The sequence below is a fragment of the Macaca fascicularis genome, chromosome 5 (genome assembly GCF_037993035.2).
Source record: "Macaca fascicularis isolate 582-1 chromosome 5, T2T-MFA8v1.1".
NCBI lineage: Eukaryota > Metazoa > Chordata > Mammalia > Primates > Cercopithecidae > Macaca > Macaca fascicularis.
Window position 1 is genome coordinate 127,270,010 of NC_088379.1, and position 21,822 is coordinate 127,291,831.

At 34.1% G+C, this 21,822-nt stretch overlaps 1 protein-coding gene across 16 annotated transcripts in view; it reads left to right on the forward strand.

The window, feature by feature from the left end:
• The window catches only part of BLTP1 (bridge-like lipid transfer protein family member 1), a 211,191-nt gene that overhangs the window by 40,732 nt on the left and 148,637 nt on the right, over positions 1-21,822 (forward strand). For all 16 annotated transcript variants that reach the window (XM_015450796.3, XM_045392845.2, XM_045392844.2 and 13 more), the window contains exons 12-20: positions 2,438-2,594; positions 2,999-3,077; positions 5,160-5,251; positions 6,823-6,940; positions 15,222-15,377; positions 15,653-15,750; positions 17,264-17,442; positions 17,928-18,034; positions 18,988-19,196. In XM_015450796.3, coding sequence (XP_015306282.3) covers positions 2,438-2,594; positions 2,999-3,077; positions 5,160-5,251; positions 6,823-6,940; positions 15,222-15,377; positions 15,653-15,750; positions 17,264-17,442; positions 17,928-18,034; positions 18,988-19,196 — 1,195 coding nt within the window. The remainder of the gene's footprint in view (positions 1-2,437; positions 2,595-2,998; positions 3,078-5,159; positions 5,252-6,822; positions 6,941-15,221; positions 15,378-15,652; positions 15,751-17,263; positions 17,443-17,927; positions 18,035-18,987; positions 19,197-21,822) is intronic.

The following is a 21,822-nucleotide window of genomic DNA, read 5'->3' on the forward strand; positions in this document are numbered from 1 at the left end:
AAAATGAGAGATTTTACGTTTCATTAAGTAATAGAGCTACATCTGTTTATATTCAGAGATCTCAAGAAAAGTTTATTTTGTTTGGTTGGCGGAACAGTTATATATTGTTTGAGAAGAAAAAATGAAAATAATGCTTTAACATAGGGCCATGAAGTAGTTTTGCATTTTTTAGCACTTAAATAAAGTGTGATTCTTCTTAAACTGTGTTTAATTTCATTGTGTATTTTTCATAAGTTTTAGGGTATATTTACACAAAAACCCAAACTAAAGTGCAATCGAGAAATTACACTGAAGATAGAAATTTGCTTTAACCACTCCTTTCAGTAGATTTTTCCACTACCGGGAGAGAAGAGCAATGCATTTCTAATCTGGACTTTAAAAAACCACTCAGGTTTATTTAAAAAGAAAAAAAAATGTATTTTTCACATGTATTTAATTCACTAATGTGAGCAATATTTGTCTCCTCAATTACATGTTCAAAAGGTATTATGCAACCGTTTCCTCTTCTCCTTCTCTGTATTTGAGTTTCTGCACAAATATGAACTGTAATCAGCGATGAATAGTAAGGTCAGTTTTCTTAGTAGCCATCTATTAACATAAGACATACAGGAAGAAACCTCAGCTGTTTTGCTATTAGATAATTCTCTCAGCATTGTAAGGAGTTATTGACTTTTAAAATAGCATGGTTTTAGCCTAGAGATTTTATAATCATAAGATGATTTTAGTTTCTAGATTTTGATGTCAGTTCTACTATCTTTACATGATTGTCTGAATATTTAAGATATTACTCAGTTTTTACTTCATGTTTTATTTTTATGAATTTTCTTTTTTTTTTTTTTTTTTTGAGACGGAGTCTCGCTCTGTCACCCAGGCTGGAGTGCAGTGGCCGGATCTCAGCTCACTGCAAGCTCCGCCTCCCGGGTTTACGCCATTCTCCTGCCTCAGCCTCCCAAGTAGCTGGGACTGCAGGCGCCCGCCACCTCGCCCGGCTAGTTTTTTGTATTTTTTAGTAGAGACGGGGTTTCACCGGGTTAGCCAGGATGGTCTCGATCTCCTGATCTTGTGATCCGCCCGTCTTAGCCTCCCAAAGTGCTGGGATTACAGGCTTGAGCCACCGCGCCCGGCTAATGAATTTTCATGACAGTTGAAATACAAACTCTTTTAAAATGAAACTTAATCTTCAGATGATGATTATAATAATACAAACCTTCCTAACATTGTCTGGTCTTTTTTTTTTTTTTTTTTTAATTGCTTTCACTTAAAGTGCTTTCATTAGTATTTTCTGACTTGATCCTTATAACCCAGTGAGATTCATAGGACAGATGTAATGAACTCATTTTACTTGTGTGAAAATGGAGATGCAGAGAAGTTCAGTGATTTGGGTAAGATAGTGAAGCTAAAGCATGAAGTGCTGAGGTTCAAACCAGCCCTTCAGGTCTACTGCCTTTCTCATTATGTCCTGCTATCTACCCACTTTGTAGTCAATGATCCTCTGATGGATTCTCTATCCTTAATATTCTTAACTTTCTATATTTATGTATCTTACTCAAAACATTTGCAGAACTTTATTTTTCTTTCATATATTTTAACGATAGCAAGTTATAGTCTATGAGACTTATTGTACAGATTTTGTCTGGTTCATCTAATATTTCCCAGTCTTATTTATTCTAGGTGGCATTTTCTGTCACTGCTGACTCATCCCTTCCTGTTTTAAAGCCATAGACTGGCACCTTCTTTGAATGTATGAGTAACATTACACAATACTAATGTTAGCTCATGTAGAAGACTCTGAATTGAAAATTTCTTGAGCTCTTTCGTCTTTGTCAAATGATAAGGGGAGGCAAAAACATTAGCACTTTAGCCTCCAAATACCTATTTACCTTTTAGAAATCTGTTGCTCTTTAGCCTTTTAATTATATAATATTGATTTAAAGTGATTATGAAATTAATAGAAATAGCCACGTCTTCCATGTGCCATGCACTGCTAAGTCTTTTCCATGTATCTTACCATTTAAACCTCTGAACCTTTCTATGAGACAAGATATATTACCTCCTATGTTACAGAAGAGGAAGCAGCTCAAATTTTCTGGGGAAGATTGAGTAACTTGTCCAGGTTGGAATAATGATTTTAATTAAGCTATCCTCTGTCAGTTCTTTGTTTGCCATTTGGGCAATTTATATACTTGTAGAGAGTCTTTAATTTGTTACAGTACACTTGAATAGTGCAAATTTTCTCTTATATCTCATTTGATAATCATGTATCTATTGAGTAATCAAAGCTCATTGATCTCTGGAAGTGTTAAATATTGCAGAAGACAGTCTAATTGTTAAATGTGATAGCAATGATAATAAAAAATTAGAATATTGATTTTGGTCCTTTATCAGAGGTAATTTTGTTTGAATAACATGTCATTATTCTTTCTACCTCCTTATGTAGAGATTGTTTATGGAAGTTTTTCTTTCCACCTGATTATCAAGTCCTGAAAGTTTCTGAAATTGCACAGCCTGGGAGACCAAGACAGATCCTTGCTTTTGAATTACGAATGAATATTATTGCAGATGCTACAATTGATTTGCTGTTTACCAAAAATAGGGTAATTATTATAATACTATAGTAGAAAATAGTATTTAAAATTTTAACATTATTTTTCAGAGTTTTTTCCTGGTGACTAGTCCCATACTTGGATTAGCTTATATGAGCTGTTTTCCCTTCAAATAATTGTATGTATTTTACTTTCATCATAATTTTATTAAATGTCAAATAATGGGAAGAAATTAATAGTAATAGACTTTCATGCTATATTCTGGCTCATTTTCTCCTTTGTATCTGGCTAAATTGTTTAGTGTATTTTTGGTAAAAATTTGAACTTTTGTTCTTAGGAACTTTTAATACTTGTTTAACATATCAATAATTTCTTCTGTGGTAATAACTGAAAAGTAAAGATGGGAGAATAATTCTAATTAATGTTTTATATGAATTAATTTTTTCTTTTGGTAGGAAACAAATGCTGTACATGTAAATGTAGGAGCTGGCTCATATTTAGAAATTAATATTCCAATGACAGTTGAAGAAAATGGTAAGCTGCAACTGTTACTTTTCTTTTTTAAATAGAGAAATAATTACAAATAATAAAGTTTGTTAATCATTTTAGACTAACATTAATAAGGTTTTCTCAGTTTTTTATTACATTTTGATGTGCCTATAGTCATTCAAGGGAAATATTATGTAATTGAGCATTTAGAGAGAAGGGAAACATTTTCTAATCAAGTTCAGTCTTATAACGATATGCTTTTATTATAACCTATACATTTCTTTTGTAGGACTGAGCATAATTTACTTAATGCATAGTTTTCCAGTTAGACTGCTGCACTATGAGAGCAGGTGCTGTTTTTTTCCTTTAGTGTATTCTCAGGGCTGAACCCTGTACCTGACATTTGGGCAGTAATTGATTGGATGACTACAAGGCTTGGTTTTAGGTTATATTATTAGTAGATTTTGTCAGGGAGTAAGCTGGGTACTTCGAGTGGCATAACTTTAAAAAATCAGAACATTTCACGTTAAAAATATTAAAAGAGTGCCCTCACAACTTTAGTTTCATCTGAGTTTAGATGATCTAAGTTCATCATGCACTTGAAATATGGGCACTGACACAGTTAATAACATGAATAAGTACTTTTTGTTAAATTTATCAAATTGTTATAACTTCATTTTGCCTCCTTATTTCCATTTTCTTACTACATTTGTAATTGAGAGCAGTTAAGATGAAATTCTGCTTTATTTTCTTTCTTGAGAGTAAAGAGTAGCAACTTACCCACATTTAAAATCAATCATCATTAGTGTTTCTGTTTCTAAGTATAATTCATTTTTGTGTCATTCTTAGCTCTTGTTTCTTGGTTCTGTCACTTATATTCGTGTTGTAAGAGGAAAGCAGGCGGAGGGTTGACTACGTTCATTAGTTTATGTAAAGTGGTAGCATTCAGGCCTGCCTGCTTAGATAATCAATTGAAAAAGTGACTGTGAATGGCACAGTGTATATTTTTCCCATAACTTTGAGGCTATGTTAGTGAATAACTAACCCTTATCTAGTATTAAAAAAGCAATCTTACTAAGGTTTGAAGGAGATGCTTGAGATTCTCTAGGAGTGCTACTTCAGAGTGTGCAGTTGGAAAGAAGCATCTTTTAGAAAAGCCTTACTTACAGGTGTATGATGGGGTGTAAAGGCAGTTGAGAGTTGTACACAATTGATAATGTGCTTCTACCTTTTCACAACTGATGATACACATAGGAAATTGTATTTTTACTGTTTTGTGCAGTATTATACAAAATACTGGTATACTGGAGTAAAGGAATCACCTGAGGACTGAGGAGTCAATATCTTGAGCATATCTATTATAAATCTGTGGCAAGTACCACAGCATACTTGTTGTGGAAGTCGAGTTAAGGGTCTAAGGAAAGCCCAGTCAGGTTTTGGATATAGAGGTTATGTGGCTTTTAAGACGACTGGCAAAGGGAAAATGGACTTAGGTGTGTCAGGCAAGAACAATATATAACAAATAAATTTAAAACTTTTTAGAGATTCAGGTATTAAAAAAAGAAAAAAAGCACAGAGCAGAATGCAGGATGCATGTGGAATTAGCTGTATAATAGTGACCACAGAAGTTGTGTTCATAGGAAGAAATTTCTTTAAGAAAGGAAATATAATACTCTAAACCATTCAGCTTTTGTTGAGAATGGGCTATATTGCTGAGAAACTGTCATTACATGAGGGGAATAGCTGTTATTTAGTAACTGTCATTATATAAGGAGTAGTTGAAAATGATGAAAATATGTACCCTTGAGTCAATGGAAGAAAAAAGGAGTTGTGTTCTGTAACTAAAAACTGCTGTTTAAAGAATAGACTTGTAGTTTTGCAAACTACAAAGGAAAGCAAAATCAGAATAGATATATGAAGTTGGAACTTTGTTCCTTTAGAGTAGCCCATATGAGAAGGATCACCTATTAAGTTAGCAAGCTCCCTGTCACTGAGGTGTGTTTAGTGACTAACTACCATTTTTCAAGGATTCCTTCTTTGGGTGGTGGTAGGAGTTGGTTCCAGTCCAAAGATGTTTCATTTTGTAATTGTTTTCCTGGTTCTTAATCTTTATGTTTTTATTGTTAGGTTACACTCCTGCTATTAAAGGACAACTCTTACATGTGGATGCCACTACCAGCATGCAATATCGGACCCTTTTAGAAGCAGAAATGTTAGCAGTGAGTCTGTAGTACATGATGATATGCATACTTATATGAAAAACAATTGATTTTAATTTTCTTGTATAAAGTTTAATTAACCAGGAAATCATCAGATGGTCCATCTTCTAGTTCAAGAACAGCTAGATGCTCTTGACTCTGTCCTAGGGAAGAGGAGTAGATTAGTGCTATGGACTCCTGTTGACATCTCTTTGTTGCTCTGCTTCTAGTATGAGGGAGGTGAATAAAAGGCAACGATATATATGTTTTTGGCCTGAAAAATATGCGAAGTTGTTAGAATATTGTTTTTAAAGTACATTATGTGGCTGGACTAAATCTATTCTAAGTTCTAAGTAAGATAATTCTTTAATATATGTTTTCTAGCCCCACTGGATTTCTTTTTCAGGGCTTAAATAATGTAATTTATTGTGCCTTTTACTTGATAAAAGGTAAAAGGAAGAAAATCTTGTTGATACCCTGGATTGTTTCATATCAGAAAGAGAAACAATATGTAAATGCCCATGATTAAAATTGCTGATTGGGGACTCATTTATCAAGCAGATTTTTATTATTATTACTATCAGGGACAACAACACTAACAAAAGCCACTATGTAAAATGGTTAATATTCAGAGATTCTTTCATATAAGATGGTGCCATAAGGTTCTTAATTACTTGTCTTAAACATTTTGCATATGACATATGTAAATTATGAGAAAAATTCTGCAATTAACAGGAATATGTAAAATACCATAAATGTATCTTAAACTGGCATATTCAGTATTTTAATGAATTCTTCATCTATTGCTGATAAATAGTGCTGTGTGACAATGCTTTCCTAGGTAGGCAGCTTTTGCCTTTGCAGAAATGCCAAACTGGGCAGGGTACAGTGACTCATACCTGTAATCCCAGCACTTTGGGAGGCTGAGGCAGGTGGATCACTTGAGTACAGGAGTTGGAGACCAGCCTGGCCAATATGGCGAAACCCTGCCTCTACTAAAAATACAAAAATTAGCCAGGTGTGATGGCATGCATGCCTGTAATTCCAGCTACTTGGGAGGCTGAGGCACAAGAATTGCTTGAACCCAGGAGGTGGAGGTTGCAGTGAGGCGAGATTGTGCCACTGCACTCCAGCTTGGGCAATAGAGTGAGACTCTGTCTCAAAAAAAAAAAAAAAAAAAAAAAAAAAGAAATGCCAAGCTGCAGAAATACTGATATTGCTTCCTCTGACAGTAAGCATCGCACTCTATTTTCCTTCACACTGAACCTGTCACTTAACAGATGAGGCTTAAGAAGACATTAAGAATGTCGGTTGTTACCCTATTGGTTTATCTGGAGTGCAGTATCAACACTGTGGCCTGATTTGTTGTTTTGAAAGTTTTTTGACCACATCTTGGCTTAATATTTCAAGGAGCTAGATGTAGCCATGGATATTGGCCACAGCAATATTAAAGTCTCAAAGGGACCTTCTGTTCAGCTCAGTAGGAAAATAAGTTTTAGTTACTCACTAGTGTGTGTGACTTCATTTCTAATGCTGTTTACACAGTGTCACATTTTAAGCTCTAATACTTTTACCTAACATTTGTTTTGCAGTTCCACATCAATGCCAGCTACCCCCGAATATGGAACATGCCGCAGACATGGCAGTGTGAATTGGAGGTTTATAAAGCCACCTACCACTTCATCTTTGCACAGAAAAACTTCTTTACAGGTAATTTTCTAATAGATATAAATACAGTGAGATTTATCACAGTGAACTTGCTTACATTTGATAAGTTTTACTTTTAAATTACATAGGGAATGATGACATGATTCATATTTTCTTACTTTAACGTTTCCTTTTGGGCTGAAAATACCAAAGAGAGAATTTAAATACAGACATTTTGCATTCTTTTCTAACCTAAACAAGGAAAATATAAACCCCAAATTGAGCTTAGAAGGAAATGAAAGAACTTAATTTAGGCTGGGGCTTTGTATCAGTCTAGTTAGGGGGTAGGATGGGGATGATGAATCAATTTCTCTGTCTTCCCAAATTAGGCATCAGCATGGCTTCATTATTTTGTTTTAATAATTATAATACACAACAGTATATGCAAATAGCTAAATGTTATTTTTATACTTGGAGCCCTTATTTAATCTTTTCTGTTGGCATGGATAATTGAGTTGGTGCTATCACTAGTTGGAAGAAACATTCCTTCATTTCTTGCAGAATATTTTGATAGCTGTGCATATTTTGTGACTATAAGAACACATAGTGTTGGTCTATGAATAGCATAAATATTACTGCATTAAAATAAGGGGCATTTACTGAGTCTTCTTCTAAAAAGTTTAGCCCCATAGAGTTAGTCTGATTTGCCAGGGTCAGTGGCTATTCCACAGAAACCTAATCTTTGCTTGACTGCTTGCTACATTTATCCATCCATCCATCCATCCATCCATCCATCCATCCATCCATCCATCCATTTGTGCAACAGTCGTTTTATACAAGCATCTAGTCGATGCTGGGTACTATTAGATATTTGGAGGTGTACTGGTGTTTAAGGTATACATAGGTAGTCCTCTCCTGACAATACTACTGTATAATGTTGTGTAAATGACTTCACTGTTTAAGCTTCAGATTCCTTGTTTGTGAAATAAGGATAACAATTTCTACCCTAATTTTGCTATTACTAAAGTTTTGACCTTTTAAAATGCCTCTTTCTGCAATATGTTCAATCATAAGTCTTTTATATTTCTTTTCTGGTTTGACTGGGAGCCTTGGGGACTAGATAGACTGCTTCTGCTTTCCTGGAGTTACATACTTCTCCAAGGCTTGAACCAGTGTCCCATTAGTAGGAATTTTGACAGAGTCCCTGGCAAGTTAAGCTTTTGCTAGTGAAGCAGAGCATTGGATGAGCACTTCTCAGTTCAAATTTATGAAAAAAATTGCAGCTAAAACCTATGGTGTGTATTATGTGTCTGACTTTGTCCTAAGCAGTTTGCACATATTAAATTATTGAATCCTCACAATAACTTTCAGGGATCAATATTATTATTATTTTCCATACTTTATAGATGAGGAAAATGAGTTATAGAGAGGTAAAACATTATGTCCAGGGTCACACTTGGTTGAGCTCAAATTCTAACTCAATTAGTCTGGCTCAAGAATCTGTTATATTACTTATCTCTTTGACTAGCTTTTTCCTTCTCACTTAAGATTTGTATTTTTTAACTTTACTAATCTTTTAAAATAGATACCTATCATCAAGTATTTACTCCTTCACCTTACTTTTCTTCCAGACATTTCCCATCTTTAGACTCTTGCAGTGCTAAGAATAGCTGCAGTAGAAGTATAAATTCTTCATGATTTAAAAATATTATTTTGTAGTAGCACTTTCATTTACACTATTGTATTAGTTACACTGAAACAGCTAAGTACATATTTCCTAAATTGGAACTGATTTTCCTTAAATTATTTTCTTTCTCTAACTCTAATTTTTATGCTTTCTCTATTGAAATTCACTCTTTTGGTTATTTATTTTTTTATAAAGTTTATTTGGAGAAATTTTTAAAAACATAGATACAAAAGTAAACATAATCACCATTTTACAGATTTAACAACTGTTAACAGTTGATCATATTACTTCTATTGTTTTTAAAAGATATACCATAACAAATAACTGTAGAGTCCTTTTTAAACTTATTCTCTAAAAAGGATGACTACCAGAGAATAATATTAGTTTAGTATTAGAGTGAACCTACTTGGTCATAGTGTTTGGATTGCTTTCCCTATTGTTGGAATTCTATAGAAAAGAAATTATCTGTCTGATGTGAGGGAATGCCTAATATTCCTCAACAGCCACTTATTAGTACCACTTATTCTCATACCACTTATTAGTAAGATAAAATTGTTCTTAAGAGATTTCAATGTGAGACAAAGATAGCTTTATGATAAATATAATATAGAGCCTCAGAAATGAAAGCTATAAAACAAAAGCAGAAACTGAAGCCTCTTCTGGGAATAATGAAAATAACTTAGATTTACTCTGATAAGGAGGAGAAGAAAATAATATATTGGCATTGCAAAGCTCTAATACCAGTTGATTGATGTTTTATAGGGTGTTTGCCTGACAACTTGATGATAAAATGAGTTGTTGGTGGGTTTTTTTCAGAGTAACGTTTAGCTTGCCGTAACTTTTTAATTCATTGCACAAATGAGTAAGGCAGTCATCAGGAAAGTGCTTCCTTTATCTAATCAGATTATTTGATAAGACCATCTGGTAATGAGAAACAGATTTTGATTTAATAACAATGCATATTATAAAGTTGTTGAGGCTCCTAATAAAAATAGTTTGTCACCATAATTTTTAATATTTATCAGTAAAGATGTTACAGAAACTGGTAGGTAAACTATATTAAAAAATGATATGCTGAAATTTTAAATTAGTTATTAAAGAAAAAAACTAACAAGATTTGTTAGACTAATAGCTGTAACGTTTCACATGAGTTATTAAAGAAGAAAATAAGATTTGTTAAAATAGAATTTGGCTAATAACTTTATAAAATTATACTAGTTTCTTGAAATAAGTAGTAAACTGAATTTGTTTAGTTCAATTTTTGTTTATTTCACTAGCAATCGTATCTCAATCTTTCGACTAATAGAAGTATAAAGTAGATAAAATGCAACCAATATACATTGTAAGTCTCATACATGAATAATGATTCAAAACAAACATTAAACATCATCTCTGCCCTCACTTATGGGCATTTCTTGTTTTGTATTATTTGTCTCAAGTACATTGGTATGTGTACTAGACATAGACAAATGAAACAATACCAGACATTATGTATATTGAGTGCAAGTGTGAAATGCAAGTGTGAAATGTGAAGCTGACAAATGCATGTAAGACCTGAATACAGAGGAAACCACTGTCATCTGAAGGTAATCGGAGAAAGTAAGGAAAGACATTAAGGTCTGAAATGGTGTTTTTAAATGAATTCAGTAGTATTAACTAAGATCTGATAGTATTTTGCCATTTACAAAGCATGTTCACTTGTATTATCTTCACATAGCTCTAAAATAGGATAGCTGTTATCCCTGAGTTAACAATGAAGAACTTGAGGCATAGAAATGTTGAATGACTTGGTCAAACTTACGAGGCTAGGAAGTAGAAGACATTTAAGAACAATTTTCAGACTGAAGACCCTTTGCCTTCTCTATAGTATTATGCTGGCAATAAAGATGGTTAGTTTTTCCTTAGCAGAGAGGATATGAAAGATAGTATTTAGTTTGACCAAAAACGCTGAACTGTGAATGTTATGAGTGAGAAAGGTGAGAAAATCAGCTTGATGAATGATGAATATATATTGTAGAGTTGGTTATATCCAGAGATGATTTTTGGGCAACTCCCAAGTGTTAGATGCTGTGCTAAAGACTAAAGTTAGAAAGTAGGAATAGAGTCAGCCTAGTTTGGTAGGGTGGCACTTAGAAGTAAAAGATTTGAGGTAAGCATAAAGTATGTAAACTGTGATGAATCACTGTGATTGTTAAATAAAAATATATTTAAAGTAAATTTGATAAGTTGAATTTTCTGTTCTCTATTAATGGAACAGGTTAATAGCCATATGCCTTTTATTGTTGGTATAGTAAAACTCTGTATCTCATTAATATTAATTTGTAATTGTCATTTGACATTAAGTGTATTATTCTGCCATTTTAGTAAGACAAGAGTTTCTAATACATTTGTGCTACCTTCTGTATGTGGTAGCTAAAATTTAAATGGGTTCATATCATATTATATAAGATAAATTTACTCTGAGTTCATTATTGAATCTTTTTTCTGTTTAAATATCACCTTTAAAATACAAAGAAAACTACTTTAAATATTTCACAGTTTTACCTATAATTTTCCTTAGGATATCTTTAATAATAAATGCTACCATTTGTGGAGTGCTTACCCTGTGCCAGTTACTTTGTTAAAACTTCACATAAATCATCTGAATTCTCATCATAAGTCTGTGAGGTTGTTCTGATTTTATAGAGGAGAAAACTGACAATATTTAAGTCACTTTTTTCAAGATTACATAGCTGGTAAAATGATAAAGCCAGCATTTAAACCCAAGACTATCTAGTGTCAAAGTCTGTGCTATAATAATACTATTTCCAATTGTTTCCCTCTCTCTCTCTCTCTCTCTCTCTCTCTGTGTGTCACACACACACACACACACGTTCTAATTTTATATACATGGCACTGTGTTGTGTATTGTGAGTACACAAAGATGAGTTTGACACCTCTAGGAGGAGCCTTTTATTGAAAGACATTGCTGGGAGTGTACAATGCATGTAAAACATTCTGGAGGCCAGAAGATAAAGTTGTGCAAACTGGTATGGTAGATGGTAGATCAGTGCTAATGTCTTTAAAGAGCCTTTATTTATTGGGATTAAAAAAAATTACAGTACCAAAGGGTAAACAGACTAAGTATATGAACACAATTTTAATGAGGCCAGCATCATCTTGATACCAAAGCCTGGCAAAGATACAACAAAAAAAGAGAATTTTAGACCATTATCCCTGATGAACATCGATGCAAAAATCCTCAATAAAATACTGGCAAACTGAATCCACAGCACATCAAAAAGCTTATCCACCACGAGCAAGTCGGCTTCATCCCTGGGATGCAAGACTGGTTCAACATATGCAAATCAATAAATGTAATCCAGCATATAAACAGAACCAAAGACAAAAAACACATGATTATCTCAATATTTGCAGAAAAGGCCTTTGACAAAATTCAACAGCGCTTCATGCTAAAAACTGTCAATAAATTAGGTATTGATAGGACACATCTCAAAATAGTAAGAGCTATTTATGACAAACCCACAGCCAATATCATACTGAATGGGCAAAAACTGGAAGCATTCCCTTTGAAAATTGGCACAAGACAGGGATGCCCTCTCTCACCACTCCTGTTTAACATAGTGTTGGAAGTTCTGGCCAGGGCATTCAGGCAGGAGAAAGAAATAAAGGGTATTTAATTAGGAAAAGAGGAAGTCAAACTGTCCGTGTTTGCAGATGACATGATTGTATATTTAGAAAACCGCATCATCTCAACCCAAAGTCTCCTTAAGCTGATAAGCAACTTCCGCAGTCTCAGGATACAAAAATCAATGTGCAAAAATCACAAGCATTCCTATACACCAGTAACAGGCAAACAGAGAGCCAAATCATGAGTGAACTCCCATTCACAATTGCTTCAAAGAGAATAAAATACCTAGGAATCCAACTTACAAGGGATGTGAAGGAGCTCTTCAAGGAGAGAACTACAAACCACTACTCAACGAAATAAAAGAGGACACAAACAAATGGAAGAACATTCCATGTTCATGGATAGGAAGAATCAATATAGTGAAAATGGCCATACTGCCCAAGGTAATTTATAGATTCAGTGCCATCTCCATCAAGCTACCAATGACTTTCTTCACAGAATTGGAAGAAAACTACTTGAAAGTTCATATGGAACCAAAAAAGAGCCTGCATTGCCAAGGCAATCCTAAGCCAAAAGAACAAAGCTGGAGGCATCACACTACCTGACTTCAAACTGTACTACAAGGCTACAGTAACCAAAACAGCATGGTACTGGTACCAAAACAGAGATATAGACCACTGGAACAGAACAGAGCCCTCAGAAATAATACCACACATCTGCAACCATCTGATCTTTGACAAACCTGACAAAAACAAGAAATGGGGAAACGATTCCCTGTTTAGTAAATGGTGCTGGGAAAACTAGCTAGCCATATGTAGAAAGCTGAAACTGGATCCCTTCCTTACATCTTTTACAAAAATTAATTCAAGATGGATTAAAGACTTAAATATTAGACCTAAAACCATAAAAACCCTAGAAGAAAACCTAGGCAATAGCATTCGGGACATAGGCATGGGCAAGGACTTCATGTCTAAAACACCAAAAGCAATGGCAACAAAAACCAAAATTGACAAATGGGATCTAATTAAACTAAAGAGCTTCTGCACATCAAAAGAAACTACTATCAGAGTGAACAGGCAACCTGCAGAATGGGAGAAAAATTTTGTAATCTACCCATCTGACAAAGGGCTGATATCCAGAATCTACAAAGAACTTAAACACATTTACAAGAAAGAAACAACCCCATCAAAAAGTGGGCGAAGGATATTAACAAACAGTTCTCTAAAGAAGACATTTATGCACCCAACAGACACAAGAAAAAATGCTCATCATCCCTGACCATCAGAGAAATGCAAATCAAAACCACAATGAGATACCATCTCACACCAGTTAGAATGGCAATCACTAAAAGTTAGGAAACAACAGGTGCTGGAGAGGATGTGGAGAAACAGGAACACTTTTACACTGTTAGTGGAACTGTAAACTAGTTCAACCATTGTGGAAGACAGTGTGGTGATTCCTCAAGGATCTAGAACTAGAAATACCATTTGACCTAGCCATTCCATTACTGGGTATATACCCAAAGGATTGTAAGTCATGCTGCTATAAAGACACATGCACATGTGTGTTTATTGTGGCACTTTTCACGATAGCAAAGACTTGGAACCAACCCAAATGCCCATCAATGATAGACTGGATAAAGAAAATGTGGCACATATACACCATGGAATACTGTGCAGCCATAAAAAAGGATGAGTTCATGTCCTTTGTAGGGACATTGGTGAAGTTGGAAACCATCATTCTCAGCAAACTATCACAAGGACAGAAAACCAAACCCTGCATGTTCTCGCTCATAGGTGGGAACTGAACAATGAGAACACTTGGCCACAGGAAGGGGAACATCACACACTGGGGCCTGTGGTGGGGTGGGGCCAAGGGGGAGGGATAGCATTAGGAGATGTATCTAATGTAAATGACGAGTTAATGGGTGCAGCACACCAACGTGGCATGTGTATACATATGTAACAAGCCTCCACGTTGTGCACATGTACCCTAGAACTTAAAGTATAATAATAATAATAAAAGCAGTTTAAACATACAGTGAAATGGCAATGAACAAATATGAATGTAATTCTAAGAAAGTCAAGTCTATGTTTCCTTCACCCATTGTAGTCCTAAAGTCTAGAACAGAGCCTGACACACAGGAGACACTCAGTAGATATTTGTTTAATGAATAAAACAACATGAAAAAATGTTCAGCCATGCTTGTAGTTAAGAAGCTCAGTGAAAGCAAGATACCATTTTTCAGTTATTAAATGTCAAGTAAAACAAAACAAAAAACAGATAGATGATAGAAAGAGATAGAATGCAGGAGAAAGTTCAGTGAAATAGGTAGTCAAGCATACATTTCCGGTAGGAGTGTAAATGGACTCACTTCTCTTCTAATGCAATATATAGTAGTCTCGAAAAATATTCTTAAATTTTGACCCAGCAATTCCACTTCTAGAATCTTTACTGACAAGCAATCCTGAATATGTAAAATATTTTTTACAAAAATATATAGTACATGGTAATATATATAACACAAAAATTTGGAAAGAGTACAAATATCCAACTATAAAAAATGGTTAAGTAGGTCCTGACAAATCTTATTAATGAGCTATTATGCAAAATTTATGTAAACCTGTGAAATAACACAGAATAATATTTGAGTTCAGTGAAAGAAGCAACACATAAAAAATGTTCTTATAGGATAGTGTCAGTCTGTGTAGAAAAATAACTGGAAGAAAATGTATCCGCAATGTTGGCTATTTGGGTAGTGGAATATCAGGTGATTTTTTTTTTTTTAATTTTCTGAAATTCCTTAAAAATAGATATATTAATATATAAAATTTCTCTTATTTGGAACTATGACTGGTAAGTAAACATCTGTTCACTGTCAAATTATTTAAATACATCCTAATCACCTTTTAAATATTTCAATCAAAAGAAAAATTCATTTTTGACTGGTGTTAGAAAATCTGTGTTTTTCTTTTCTGAGTTTCAACTAAATTTACAATTTCTATTCACTACCCCAATAATTTTAGATTTAATTCAAGACTGGTCTAGTGATAGTCCTCCAGACATTTTTTCATTTGTTCCATATACGTGGAATTTTAAGATCATGTTTCATCAGTTTGAAATGATTTGGGCCGCTAATCAACACAATTGGATCGACTGTTCCACTAAACAACAGGAAAATGGTAAGACATTTAAAAAATTAGGTTAAGTATTTCTCTCATTAAGGAAAATACCAACTAAGAAAATTAGTATTGATTTGATAGTTTTAACAGATACTAGAAGTTGTTTCTCCCCATTATCTTTGTGAGACTCTCAGAGGACTGTTTCAGAGTTTGTATTGAAATAAAACTTAATTTTGTTTAGTTGTGCATTTTAGACAGTTTTATAATTGAAATTTTATGGACATTAACAGTAAATTTACTTTTTATTCTTATTTTTCTTTCTTTTTTTTTTGTAGTGTATCTGGCAGCCTGTGGAGAAACATTAAACATTGATTTTTCTTTGCCTTTTACGGACTTTGTTCCAGCTACGTGTAATACCAAGTTCTCTTTAAGAGTATGTATAGTTGAATGCATTATTATTCCACAAGGTGTATTAGTTAGTTTGATTTCCCAAAGCTTATCTTTACTCCCTCTACCCAGTCCATTGCCGCTTCAAGGTATTTTAGCTTTCCTCCAATGTCTACTACCTTTAGTGTCAGAGTTCCTGCTGTTTTCTTTTTGTAGTTAACTGCACCTAAGAAATTGGGCAATTAAAAATATCTTAAGTTGACTATTTTCTTAGAGTTCATTTCTGATATCTGTGGCTAATCTATATGTTAGCCTTTCTAGCTCTAATGTTTACTAATTCATATGAACTAATTTTATATTTCCCTTTATTTGATTCTTAATTGTAAACACGAATTCAAGCAGTAACCACAGTACCTTTCTTCCTTTTATCTGGATGCCTGTACTTCTAAGCTCAAAATTTTATGGAACATATAATTTTTTGGTATGGGCAACCAGTAGTACTTGTAGTATTAATAGTGGTTATACTGGTAAAATTAGCAACATAATAGAAACAGCTAACATCTGTTAAACATTTTCTGTGTACTACATAGACACTATTCCATGTGCTTTATGTAGTAACTCATTTAATTCTCAGAACAACCCCCTTGAGATTATTATTACCTGCATTTATACATTAGGAAAGTGAAGAACAGAGCTTTTGTAACTCATCATATACCTAGTGAGGTATTGGGCAATATAGCTTAGGGCTCCATTCTTTTAACCACTCTACCTTGCTGCCTGTTAAGAAACTAGTCATCAAGATGAACAAAGAATAGAAGACCTATAAGGAAAAAAGTAAAGCCAAGTGAAGATCCATTGATTTGCCAGTTCTGAATTATTGAAAGCCAGTTGAGGAAACAAGACTTACTAGAATCAAATGAGATAATACTATTTTAAAAATTAATAAAAATATAGAACATAGTACACCTGAGCTTATAAAAGTTTTTTTTAAAAGCTAAACTTCATAAAAAAAAAATCTGTGATTACCCATGGAAGACATTCTTTTCACTGTTTGGAAACTATACTGTTTCTTTCCCTGATTATTTTATTGTTTTTCAATACAAATTTAGTTTTAGTCAATGTAAAATCTTATTCCTTATTTACCTGACTGTTGAATGTAAAATCTGCCATTTCAAATTTGTTTATCTCACTTGTGTAATCCCAGCACTTTGGGAGCCTGAGGCAAGATGGTTGCTTGAGGCCAGGAGTTTGAGACTAGCCTTGGCAACACAGCAAGACCCTGTCTCTACAAAAAATAAAAAAATAAAAAAATAGCACATTCCTCTCATCTTAGCTACTTGGGAGGATCACTTGAGTGCAGGAGTTCAAGGCTTCACTCCAGCCTCAGTGACAGAGTGAGACCATTAAAACAAAAAATAATAATACAATAAAATAAAAATAAATAAAATTTATTTTCTTTCAAACTTATTTTGAAAATTGTTGTAGACAGTTTTGCCTATATTAACCAACATATTTATGCACTAATGTTATTACTTTGGCTTATTATAATTATTTTTTAGGGAGAAGATGTTGATCTTCATTTGTTTCTACCAGATTGCCACCCTAGTAAATATTCTTTATTTATGCTGGTAAGAAATTGCCACCCAAATAAGATGATTCATGATACTGGTATTCCTGCTGAGTGTCAAAGTGGTCAGAAAACAGTTAAACCAAAATGGCGCAACGTTACTCAGGAAAAGTGAGTACATAAAATTAGTGACACAGGCCAGGCACAGTGGCTCACGCCTGTAATCCCAGCACTTTGGGAGGCCGAGGTGGGTGGATCACCTGAGGTCAAGAGTTCAAGACCAACCTGGCCAACATGGTGAAACCTTGTCTCTACTAAATATACAAAAATTAGCTTGGCATCATGGTGTGTGCCTGTAGTTCTAGCTACCTGGGAGGCTGAGGTAGGGGAATCGCTTGAACCCGGGAGGCGGAGGTTGCAGTGAGCTAAGATTGTACCACTGCCCTCCAGCTTGGGCAACAGAAAGAGACCCCATCTCAAAAAATAAATTAATTAGTAAAACAAAATAAAATTAGTGACAAGTATTTTCTGCTTATATGTGGAGAAATTCTTCTTCTTTCAAAAAATAATAATAAAATTTGATTATCTGCAACTGATATCTGTACAATTAAAGGAATAAGTATCTGACTAGAAACTGTCTGTTTTACTCTTCAAAGGGCTGGTTGGGTTGAATGCTGGACTGTCCCAAGTGTCATGCTTACAATTGATTATACATGGCATCCAATTTATCCACAAAAAGCAGATGAACAGCTAAAACAATCATGTAAGTGTTTTTATATAATTTGTGCTTTTATACAGCTGCTATTATGATTGGTAGTCATGAAAAATAAAAAGCAAATAAATTGAAACACATCTATTCTTGTGACATAGTATAAATATAATCTTTTAAATATTTTAGATTAATTATATCTACTTTTTGAGCATTTACTATGTATCAAATAGTGAGCCAAGCAATTTTCTGGCTTCTATTATCTCATTTAATCCTTGTAACAACTCTGTGAGACAGATATTACCATTATTTTTATCTTAAAGGTGAGGAAATATGCTCAGAGAAGGTAAGTAATATTCTCAAAGTCTGCCAAGCTAGAAGCAGTAGAGCCTGAATGTGAAACAAGGTTTGTGTGAATCTGCATATTTAAGTGCATGATTTTGTGTAACGTTAGTTTCTTTAATGCATTTTGACAGTTCTCATATAGTTTATAGTTTCCTGAAGGTAATTTGCCTTATTACCTGGGTCCAAAAAATAATTAGAGCCAAATGATGATGTTTTCTTTGTATTTTTCCAGTGAGTTAAGTTTCAAAGGATAGTTTTCATAATTGTTTCATAGTGTCTTGATAATTTCACACTGTATTTAAATAGCTATTTATATGAAAAAATTTTGTAGTTTAGTGCCCAAGAATAGTTAAGGTCTCGATGTGACCCAAATTTATATTGCAGGGACTCAATAAGAATGTTGTTTATGTTAACAGCAAGTTTTCATTGATTTTCTGCAGGCTGATTTATGTATTTCTCTCATATTTCAATATTTATTCTTTACTTTCTTAATTATTGCTCTTTTAGGTCTGTTTTCATTATATGTACATAATGTAAGGATTAGTTGATGTCATGTTTGCAAAGTAAAAGTTTTTAGTGAATATTTCCTTGAAGATCTTCCAAGAGGTCTTTTTTCCCCCACTCCCCAAACATTAATCTTTTTTTCCCTTAATTTACTACAGTATCAGAAATGGAAGAGACAATGCTATCCGTATTAAGACCATCCCAGAAGGCATCAGACAGAGTTGTTTCTTCTCCCTCTACTTCTTCACGCCCACCTATTGATCCCTCAGAACTTCCACCTGATAAACTTCATGTAGAAATGGAACTTTCTCCAGATTCTCAAATAACTCTCTATGGACCTCTACTAAATGCCTTTTTGTGTATAAAGGTACGATTCTTAAAAACAACTTACATACTTTTAAATATAGACAAAGCAGTTAAAATTTAATTGAAAATTGAGACCATTTGAAATAGCCAGTTGGATTATTTAAAGTGTTGAGGATATACCAGATATGTTGACTGGACTTAGGGTGCTAGATTCAATTACAAAATTATTTATTAAAAATAGTACTCCTCAGTTCAGCATTCTTTTGTGCATTTTCTATGTTCTAGGAATGGTGCTAGTTGCTATGGATAAAGATGACATAGCATCTGTTCTCAGGGGTGTAAGCTAGAGGGATAGCTAGGATAGACAGATATATGGACAAATTTTAACACATTGTAAGTCATGTAGCAATAAAAGTACTACATATATCTGAGAATAATTGGTAATGGAAAACACTACTTCAAGTGAGTCCATTAAAAATAAGTGACAACGTTTTATGATAAATAATGAATAAATATTTGTTTGGTGCTTTATTTGAAAAACTGAAGCAAATATATGAAAATGCTTGTTTCAGAGTATATCAAACTTAGGTTCTAAATAAATGTGCACTAATTTTTAGAACAAAGAACAAATTGTGTTGACTCATTTTGGTATATTTTTTTCCACTGAAATTGTGTGATTGCACAGTATGACAGCACTTTAAAGTTGATCTCTGTAGAATGATTATGAAGAGAGGCTATTTTTGGATAAATATTTGAGGAGTTCATCAGTTTTCTGGAGATCACTCTTATTTTGATATTCAAATCATATGTTTTAAATGCCCCCAACAAATTATCAACAATTCTTGTTGATTTAATCTTTATGGTAACTACTATAATCCTTCCTGATCCTCACTTACCACCTTTGCCTGTGATTAGAGGAGTTATCCACATCACTTTCAACAACTTAAGAAATTTTGCTTTTTTTTTTTTTTTTTTTTTTAAGGCGGAGTCTCTCTCTGTCGCCCAGGCTGGAGGGCAGTGATACAATCTCGGCTCACCAAAAGCTCTGCTTCCCGGGTTCACACCATTCTCCTGCCTCAGCCTCCTGAGTAGCTGGGACTACAGGCGCCCGCCACTGTGCCCGGCTAATTTTTTGTATTTTTAGTAGAGACGGAGTTTCACCATGGTCTCGATCTCCTGACCTTATGATCCGCCCGCCTCGGCCTCCCAAAGTGCTGTGATTACCACCGCGCCCAGCTGAAATTTTGCATTTTTAAAGGATCTGGCAGATTCACTTTGAATATTCAATACCTAGCTGACAAGGAATCCTGTAATGTACAGCGATAAGAGTAATTAATTCTGGAGAGAGGGACTAGGATGTTCAGGGTTGGTCAGGAAAGTACGATGAAGGTTTGTTAGTAAAGGCTGTCTGCAGGAAGTGCTGGCTGAACTGGGTTTTGAAGGCATATAGCATCTCAATATTTAAGTTATTATATTGTCTTTACTAAAAACTACCATAAATCATCAGATGATGTAACTTAATATAAAAGATGCAAGGGAAAATGTGGTTAATATTTGTAGATACCTAAAGTTTCTGCTGATTACATACACACCTTTCTTCCTTCTTGTGACCATCATTTGACCTAAAATGTATGTCAGATATTTCTCCCAATATCTTACTTTCTTAGGATTGCATGTGAATAACTATAAAGGATTTGAAAGATAATTTTCAAGCTATAGTCTTCCTGAAGAGGCTGCATTATATTTTACTTAAATATAAGTAATGATTTAATTAGTAGGTGAAGGTAGTCATAGTGATACAATATCAGTTTTTGAATACTACTAGAGTGGTATTAACTTTCGTTTTTGCATTACTATGTACACATGGAACCTCAATTTGTTTTTATTAAAAAAACTGATAGTAATAAAAAAATAAGAGGACTCTTAACAAAACAGAATAGTGAAATAAATATATGCTTTCATTTTAGCTTGTTTATAGGTTCTACTCCACAGATGTAGCCATTGCTGATAGATATTGTTTTCATACAGAATTTGTGCATTAAAGGCTTTATAACAACTTTTTAGTAATTTCTAAAGTTTGTCTTGCCCTAAATATTGTGTTAGTATTTACATTTATCTAATTAGCTTAGAACTTGTATAAAATGTCTATTAAAGCAAATTGTAAAATTTTAAATTTTGACATGTTTACTAAATATATATCAAAGATGGCCGGGCGCGGTGGCTCAAGCCTGTAATCCCAGCACTTTGGGAGGCCGAGGCAGGCGGATCACGAGGTCAGGAGATCGAGACCATCCTGGCTAACACGGTGAAACCCCGTCTCTACTAAAAAATACAAAAAAACTAGCCAGGCGAGGTGGCAGGCGCCTGTAGTCCCAGCTATTCGGGAGGCTGAGGCAGGAGAATGGCGTAAACCCGGGAGGTGGAGCTTGCAGTGAGCTGAGATCCGGCCACTGCACTCCAGCCTGGGGGACAGAGCGAGACTCCGTCTCAAAAAAAACATAAAAATAAAAAAATAAAAAAATATCAAAGATATGACAGGCAAAAAATTTGTTTAGCCCAATTAACTCTGTGCTTCCTTTTATAAGGAATTTATGCAATTCTTTAAGTTTCTGGTTTTGTTTTGGTTTTTTAAGAGACAGGGTCTTGCTTTGTCACTCAGGCTGGAGTGCAGTGGCACAATCATAGCT